Source organism: Eumetopias jubatus, unplaced genomic scaffold, assembly GCF_037043125.1.
Source record: "Eumetopias jubatus isolate StellerSeaLion01/CBP00866 unplaced genomic scaffold, mEumJub1_p1.0 scaffold_15, whole genome shotgun sequence".
NCBI classification, from domain to species: domain Eukaryota; kingdom Metazoa; phylum Chordata; class Mammalia; order Carnivora; family Otariidae; genus Eumetopias; species Eumetopias jubatus.
In genome coordinates this window covers 82,909,060-82,918,357 of record NW_028274821.1, presented here as the reverse complement: position 1 = coordinate 82,918,357, position 9,298 = coordinate 82,909,060, and the positions used below count along the sequence as shown (strand labels likewise).

General features: G+C 39.5%; 1 protein-coding gene across 1 annotated transcript; it reads left to right on the top strand.

Moving 5' to 3' along the window:
• Window positions 1-796: 796 nt before the first annotated feature.
• On the top strand, window positions 797-1,746 carry LOC114212712 (olfactory receptor 1f45-like). Its single transcript, XM_028107617.1, is given in 2 exon segments — window positions 797-1,034; window positions 1,037-1,746. Coding segments are annotated over 2 exon segments (948 nt in total).
• The last annotated feature ends 7,552 nt before the right edge of the window (window positions 1,747-9,298 follow it).

Sequence of the window (9,298 nt, the reverse complement as noted above, 5' to 3'; positions counted from 1 at the left end):
ACTGTATGGTGACTAACATAACATAATAAAAAAAGAAAAAAAGACAATTAATCATTAATAAAATCAATGATGATGTTAATCATTTCTACCCTCATCCCAGGTAAGTTCAGTTGACTTAATGGAACAAGAATTCCCCTACCAAAAGAACAGTAGCTTCTGGACATACAAAGTTAGGACCAGATCTTCACTCCAGTGCTCCATCAAAGATATAGAGACTCGGACATCTGCCTGGAGCCTTGACATAGTTCCCTTTTCTTTACAACTCTGACAATCAGGAAAATGTGGTGCTTATGTCTAATAAAACTATACAGGGTTGAGTCCAGGTTTTGTCTCTCAGAGCCTATAAGACCTTCAACAAAGTAGTCTCTTTGCTTTAGCTCTCTCATCTGTAATATAAAAGTAGTTTGTACCATATGGTATTGTTGTGACAATTAAATGTATGATATTTGGTGTGCTCTTCAGCGCATAGCAAACAACAAAGAAATTCTGTATTTAATGATGCCTTCTTTGTTATACAGGGACCATGTGTGATTTATCCTACTGCCCTTAATATATATCACATCAAGAGATTGTAAGTGGTCAATAAATGAGCCTGGAATAAACTGAAGAGTGTGGGTGGGTACTTGAGTGGATGGAGAGAAAGATAATGACAAAGGAAAGAGATGAAAGGAAAAGCTCTTTTGGAAACTAGGGGCATCCGTGCGAGAAAAGATGTTTCCTAAAGCTATCCTAGAATAAACTTTAGCATTATTTGATCCTAACACTTGCTGTTTGTGGGTGATATTGATCATGTGTTATGGCCACTAGAAACAGGACAGAAGTAACTGAATTTGTCTTATTGGGCCTGTCCAGCTGGCCAGAGACGCAGCCAGTTATTTTCAGGATCGTCCTTGCCATGTACCTGGTGGCGCTTCTGGGCAATGCCCTATTAGTAATTGTTGCCCTCACAGACCCCAAGCTTCAGACACCAACGTATTTCCTGCTCAGTCAGCTTTCCTTTATTGATATGTTTCTGACAACCATCACTGTTCCCCAACACAGCACACACTGTCTGTGAATAGAACCATCTCTTTTGATTGCTGCATGATCCAGCTGTTCTTTTTTATGGCTGTGGGCAGCATGGAAGGCCACTTGCTGGCTGTCATGGCCTGTGACTGCTGTGTTGCCATCTGTGACCCCTTAAGATACTCTGCCATCATCAGCCATCATCTCTGTCTATGCATAACCTTGACCTCATGGGTGGTTGTCAGCCTCAACAACCTCCCTTATAGTGTGTTGGTCACCCACTTACCCTTTTGCGACAACCAGGTCACCCACTTCTTCTGTGACATCACACCCTTGCTGAAGCTCTCCTGCACCCAACCAGTGGTCAGTGAAATGCTAATATGTACTGAGGGTGTAGCTGTGGTGGTCAGCCCCTTCTTCTTGATTTTTGGCTCCTATGCCCGCATTGGCATTGCCACAGCCCACATGCACTCAGTTGCTGCCCTGTGCAAAGCCCTGTCCACATGTAGCTCCCACATTCTGGTTGTGCTGCTCCTGTATGGCTCTGTGATCCGCCTGTACCTCCGGCCATCTTCCAGCTATGACTTGGACCAGGATCGCCAAGTTGCCATCTTTTACATAGTAGTTACCCCTATACTAAACCCACTGATCTATAGCCTGAGGAACCAGGAAGTTAAGGGAGCTCTGCGAAGGCTTTTCAGGAAAGTCTGCATCTCAGGAAACTTCCAACATGGTTCCTAGGTAAATAGGGGATGGCAGCACATCTCCTGAGCCCAAGGAGTTAAGATCTAACTTGAAAATGTCTCATATAGATGGGTTACATTCCTAATAACTGGTATGGTTCATATTTCTGTGGAATAATTTTCCTTATTGGCTCCCTCTTTTTTGGATTCGGGAAGAAGTGAGTTCATGAATAAATAGTTCTGGTCCCCATTGACTGACCTAGAATCTCATCATATTGGAACTGAACAGATGTTTTTATTGATTTATTTTTTAAAAAGATTTTATTTATTTATTTGAGAGAGAGAGAGAATGGGGGAGGGGCACAAGGAGGGGAAGAGAGAGAATCTTGAGCAGACTCCATGTTGAGCACAGAGTCTGACGTGGGGCTCCATCTCATGACCCTGAGATTATGACCTGAGCCGAAATCAAGAGTCAGATATTTAACCAACTGACCCACCTACGCACCCCCTGGACAGATGTTTTTAGATCACCAAACCTGAACCTCTCATCTTTCAAAACTAATATGGGGCATAGGGGATTACTAAGCCAAATTATTATACATCAGTAAGGCCTGCAGAACTTTGATCATCTTAGTGATATTGTGGCATTCTGACAGGTGTAAGATGATATCTCATTGTAGTTTTGATTTGCATTTCTCTGATGATAAGTGATGATGAGTATCTTTTCATGTGTCTGTTGGCCATCTGTAGGTCTTTTGAGAAATGTCTGTTCATGTCTTCTGCCCATTTTTAATTGGATTATTTGTGGGTTTTTGATGTTGAGTTGCATAAGTTATTTATATATTTGTGATACTAACCCCTTACCAGATATATCACTGGGAAATATCTTCTCCCATTTAGTAGGTTGTCTCTTTTGTTTCATTGCGTGTTTCCTTTGCTGTGCAGAAGCTTTTTATTTTGATGTAGTTTCAATAGTTTATTTTTGCTTTTCTTTCCTTTGTCTCAGGGGACATATCTAGAAAAATGTTGCTATGGCCAATGTCAGAGAAATTACTGCCTGTGCTCTCTTCTAGGATTTTTATGGTTTCCTGTCTTACACTTATGTCTTTAATCCTTTCTGAGTTTATTTTTGTGTATGGTACAAGAAAGTGGTCCAGTTTCATTGTTTTGCATGTAGCTGTCCAGCTGTTCCCAACACCATTTGTTGAAGAGACCTTTTCCCATTTCATATTCTTGCCTCTTTTGTCAAAGATTAATTGACCATATAATTGTGGGTTTATTTCTGGGCTCTTTATTCTGTTCCATTGATCTATGTGTCTATTTTTGTACCAGTACCATATATACTGTTGTGATTATTACAGCCTTGTAGTATATCTTGAAATCTGGGATTGTGACACCTCCACTTTTGTTCTTCTTTTTCAAGATTGCTTTGGTTATTCGGGGTCTTTAGTGGTTTCATACAAATTTTAGGATTATTTGTTCTAGCTTGGTGAAAAATGCTGTTGGTATTTTGAGAAGGATTGCATTAAATCCCGTAGTTTGCTTTTGGTAGTATGAACATTTTAACAACATTTGTTCTCCCAATCTATGAGCATGGAATATCTTTGCATTTATTTGTGTGATCTCCAGTTTCTTTCATCAACATTTTATAGTTTTCAGCATATAGGTGTTTCACCCAGGAGAGTGATTTTGGAGTAGACCATAGAATAGCCTAAAACTCTTTTAAAGTTGTAATAATTTTACAGTCTCCCATTATTTTCAACTCACCGTAATAATAAACAGTTCAGTACTTACAGTGACTGAATTGTTCCATCTGCACTTTCATGTCACTCCGCAAAAGACAGTATAGGTCACTGATGATAGAGACTGGGAGAGAGAGTCTTCACAGTGGCTCTAACACCAGAAGTAGGTGGTACCATTTGGGACATATGGCAAGTAGAGCTGTTTAAACACACTGATAGACTTGATGTAATATGTAAGGGGAAAAGAAGAATCAAGGATGGACTATGGAAATGGGTGGAAACATTTATTTATATGCGATGGTCTCTGTATTGTTGGTGTAAAGAAACACATAGCTTTGAGAGATAAAGGGGGCAGTATTTATAATTACACTGAAACAATAGAAGTAAGTAGCTCTTTGGTACAAACATGATTTTCCAGAAATTATTCTCCTTGAAGAGGTCAGAATGAAATAGAGTTCAGAAACCCAAGGGAAAATGCCAAGGGGCTTTGTTGAAGGTGGTGTAGGGTCATGTTCAAGGGGATGGACTCTGGAGCCAGATAACACAAATTAGAAGCCCACTATTGTCATTACTTGCCATGTGGTTTTTTTCTCAGGCTGTTGGTAATCAGAGTTGTACCTGGACCTGCCCTTATAGTTATTATGATTTCAAGATGCCCTCAGTGATAATCAGGAAACTTTGAAAAAAACAAGTTTTATTACTCTCAGGTCCTGGAAAGCATATTGCACACCTGGGGCCACACAGTGAGGTCACAGGTAGAGAGAAAGCATGGGAGGGCATGGGCTTGGTGTTCTGCTTTTATTGAGGTTGAGGGAAGGGGCCTTGGGTTTCACAGTTTGATTCTATGGGTGGACTTAAAACATAAGAGCAGGAATTTAAAGCGTGGGAAGAGAAAAAGCAAATAGTCCGTTAATATAAATCAACCAAGATTTCTGAAACAAATGAGCAGGGGGACAGTGGCATAGGAGGTTGGAAGGTTCTGGCTCTTTACTAGTCAGTGTGGCTGGCAATGTATTTAGTGAGATAGCCTTTTGATGCGGAACCCAAAAGCAACCTCCCAAATCAAAGCTAAGTCAAGTACTTGGTCTACAAAAAGTAAAACCAACTGTAGGGCTTACACTATAGTGATCTTTGACAATGATCCAACTACTCTGCCTCAGTTATCCATCTGTAAAGAAGAGAGAAACAGTATCTATAATTTAGGATTGTCAAAAGGATTTTATGAATAAAACCTATGTAAAGCACTCATAATAATAGACCAGCTCATGAGTACTATATGTGTATACTATTATTATTATTATTACTATCGATACCCTACAGATGAAGAAATAATGAGAGAAAAGAACAAAGAGTTGGTGGCTAAAGGTTTGGATATCTGTATGTACCTAAAGGCTATTGATGAAATGAGAGTAAGGCCAGTAATTAATCTGCCTCATTTTTTTTTTATTGACTGAACAGCAGTTCATAATATGTGTGTATTGTTTTGGTTCAGATTTCCTTCAAAGTACTGAATAAGAGACAACCCCAAATCTCAGTGGCTTATAACAACAGACGTTTATTTCTCAGTCAAAAGTCTGCAGGTTGAGGGGCGCCTGGGTGGCTCAGTCGTTAAGTGTCTGCCTTCAGCTCAGGTCATGATCCCAGGGTCCTGGGATCGGGCCCCATGTCGGGCTCCCTGCTCAGTAGGAAGCCTGCTTCTCCCTCTCCCACTCCCCCTGCTTGTGTTCCTGCTCTCGCTCTCTCTCTATCAAATAAATAAAATCTTATTAAAAATAAAATAAAATAAAGCATACCATTCAACATTTCTGGATGACAACTCAGCCTTATCTTTTTTTATTTTTTTATTTCATTATGTTATGTTAGTCACCATACAATACATCATTAGTTTTTGATGTGGTGATCCATGATCCATTGTTTTCGTATAACACCCAGTGCTCCATGCAGTACGTGCCCTCCTTAATACCCATCACCGGGCCAAACAATTCCCCCTCCCCCCTCCCCTCTAAAACCCTGTTTGTTTCTCAGAGTCCATAGTCTCTCATGGTTCATCTCTCCCTCCGAATTCCCCCCCTTCATTTTTCCCTTCCTTCTCCTAATGTCCTCCCTGCTATTCCTTATGTTCCACAAATAAGTGAAACCATATGATAATTGACTTTCTCTGCTTGACTTCTTTCACTTAGCATAACCTCCTCTAGTCCCATGCATGTTGATGTAAAAGTTGGGTGTTCATCCTTTCTGATGGCTGAGTAATATTCCATTGTATATATGGACCACATCTTCTTCATCTAGTCATCTATCGAAGGGCATCTCAGCTCTTTCCACAGTTTGGCTATTGCAGACATTGCTGCTATGAACATTGGGGTGCATATGGCCCTTCTTTTCACTACATCTGTGTCTTTGGGGTAAATACCCAGTAGTGCAATTGCTGGGTCATAGGGTAGCTCTATTTTTAAATTTTTGAGGCACCTCCACACTGTTTTCCAAAGTGGCTGTACCAACTTGCATTCCCACCAACAGTATAAGAGGGTTCCCCTTTCTCCACAACCTCTCCAACATTTGTTGTTTCTTGCCCTGTCCATTTTTGCCATTCTAACTGGTGTAAGGTGGTATCTCAATGTGGTTTTGATTTGAATTTCCCTGTTGGCTAATGATGATGAACATTTTTTCATGTGTCTGTTAGCCATTTGTATGTCTTCTTCAGAGAAGTGTCTTTTCATATCTTCTGCCCACTTTTTGATTTGATTATTTGTTTTTTGGGTGTTGAGTTTGAGAAGTTCTTTATAGATCTTGGATACCAGCCCTTTATCTGTAGTGTCATTTGCAAATATCTTCTCCCATTCTGTAGGTTACCTCTTTGTTTTGTTGACTGTTGCCTTTGCTGTGCAGAAGCTTTTTATCTTGATGAAGAAAAGAGAAAGGACCCAAATTAATATAAGTATGAATGAAAGGGGAAAGATCACGACTAACACCAAGGAAATAGAAATAATTATTAGAAATTATTATCAACATCTATATGCCAATAAACTGAGCACTCTGGATGAAATGGAGGCCTTCCTGGAAACCTATAAGCTGTCAAGACCGAAACAGGAAGAAATTGACAACCTGAATAGGCCAATAACCAGTAATGAGATTGAAGCAGTGATCAAAACCCTCCCAAAAAACAAAGAGTCCAGGGCCTGATGGATTCTCTGAGGAATTCTACCAACCATTCAAAGAAGAAATAATACCTATTCTCCTGAAGCTGTTTCAAAAAATAGAAACTGAAGGAAATCTTCCAAACTCATTCTTTGAGGCCAGCATTACCTTAATCCCCAAACCAGGCAAAGACCCCATCAAAAAGGAGAATTTCAGAGCAATATCCCTGATGAATATGGATTCCAAAATCCTCAACAAAATCCTAGCTAACAGGATCCAACAATACATTAAAAGGATCATCCACCACGACCAAGTGGGATTTATCCCCGGGATGCAAGGGTGGTTCAACATTCGCAAATCAATCAGTGTGATAGAACACATTAATAAGAGGAGAGAGAAGAACCATATGGTCCTCTCAATTAATGCAGAAAAAGCATTTGGCAAAATACAACATCCTTTCTTGATTAAAACTCTTCAGAGTATAGGGATAGAGGGAATATTCCTCAAGTTCATAAAATCCATGTATGAAAAACCCACAGCGAATATCATCCTCAGTGGGGAAAAGCTGAGAGCCTTTCCCTTAAGATCAGGAACACGTCAAGGATGCCCACTCTTGCCAATATTGTTCAACATAGTACTAGAAGTCCTAGCAACAGCAATCAGACAACAAAAAGAAATAAAACATATTCAAATTGGCAAAGAAGAAGTCAAACTCTCTCTTTTCGCAGACGACATGATACTTTATGTGGAAACCCCAAAAGACTCCACCCCCAAATTACTAGAACTCATACAGCAATTCAGTAATGTGGCAGGATACAAGATCAATGCACAGAAATCAGTTGCTTTCTTATACATTAACAATGCAACTGTAGAAAGAGAAATTAGAGAAACGATTCCATTTACAGTAGCACCAAAAACCATAAGATACCTCGGAATAAACCTAACCAAAGAGGTAAAGGATCTATACTCTAGGAACTACAGAACACTCATGAAAGAAATTGAAGAAGACACAAAAAGATGGAAAAATATTCCATGCTCATGGATAGGAAGAATAAACATTGTTAAAATGTCTATGCTACCCAGAGCAATCTATACCTTCAGTGCCATCCCGATCAAAATTCCAATGACATTTTTCAAAGTGCTGGAACAAACAATCCTAAAATTTGTATGGAATCAGAAAAGACCCTGAATCGCCAAGGAAATGTTGAAAAAGAAAACAAAGCTGGGGGCATCACGTTGCCTGATTTCAAGCTATGTTACAAAGCAGTGATCACCAAGACAGCATGGTACTGGCACAAAAACAGACACATAGACCAATGGAACAGAATAGAGAACCCAGATATGGACCCTCAACTCTATGGTCAAATAATTTTTGACAAAGCAGGAAAAACATGCAATGGAAAAAGACAGTCTCTTCAATAAATGGTGCTGGGAAAATTGGACAGCCACATGCAGAAGAATGAAACTCGACCATTCTCTAACACCATTCACAAAGATAAACTCAAAGTGGATGAAAGACCTCAATGTGAGACAGGAATCCATCAAAATCCTAGAGGAGAACATGGACAGTAACCACTTTGACATCACCCACACCAACTTCTTTCAAGATACATCTCCAAAAGCTAGTGAAACAAAAGCAAAAATGAACTTTTGGGACTTCATCAGCCTTATCTTTAAAAAAAAAAGTCTGCAGGTTGAAAGAGGGAACTGTGTTTCAGACCCTGGGTCAAGTTCAGGTCTGGTCTATGTGTTTCTCATTCTGAGATTCAAGCTAAGGGGCCTCAGCTACATGAGATGAGCTTTTCTTCTCATGATGAAGGCCAGAGCCCAAGAGGGTAAACCAGATGATCTGAACCCATTCAAATCTCTTTATTGGAAACAGCTTTTGTTATGCCTGTTCATAAATTGCTAGCTAAAGCCAGCCCAAAGTCAATGGGATGGAGATGTGTATTCTGCCCCAGCAAAGCCATGGCAAAGACAGGAAAGTAAGGAAGAACTGTGAACAGATAACAACATCTATCTAACTACAAAACAAAATGAACCACAATTCCATTAGCATGCATGAAGATGATTTCTAACTTTTCACTATCCTAGACAAAAGTGTATTGAACATAAAATATATGAGTGTATTTACGTATATATAATATATTCATTCCTTATATATATTAATTCTATGAGATAAACTCCGAGAAGTAGAAGTGTATCATCTAAATACAAAATTGTTTGATAGCATTTCCCAATTGCTCTTCAATTATTAATATATTAATTTACTCTCCTGTCAACTTCTTTACCTTAAGAAAGTTCTTTCAGTGGGGGCATTTGGGGCTAATTAGAAGAAGCTACAATGCTAACAGCTGAGGAAAATCATTTGGTAAAGTAGGTTCAGCCATGGAACTGACTCCTAAAGACACAGAAAGGAGGACGGTGGGCCAAGGAGGCAGGAAAGAAAATAAGGGGGAACAGTGGAATCCAGAAGAAAAATATTGGGTATGTAAGATACTTTCTGGAAGATGTGAAGAACCAGAGTTAAGTAACCAAAAGTTGGTTTCATTGCCTTGTTATTATCATATTATAAATGTCAGGCCCCCTTTATCTTGGAAGAGTTTATTATCCTGATGCAGCCAAAAACTTAAGGAGTGTAGCACCTCAAACCAGTTTTGATGGTGACCAAGGCTTCCAAATAGGTCCCAAGAAACCCTTCTTCTAGCTCATTACACAAATTTGCCACAGTTT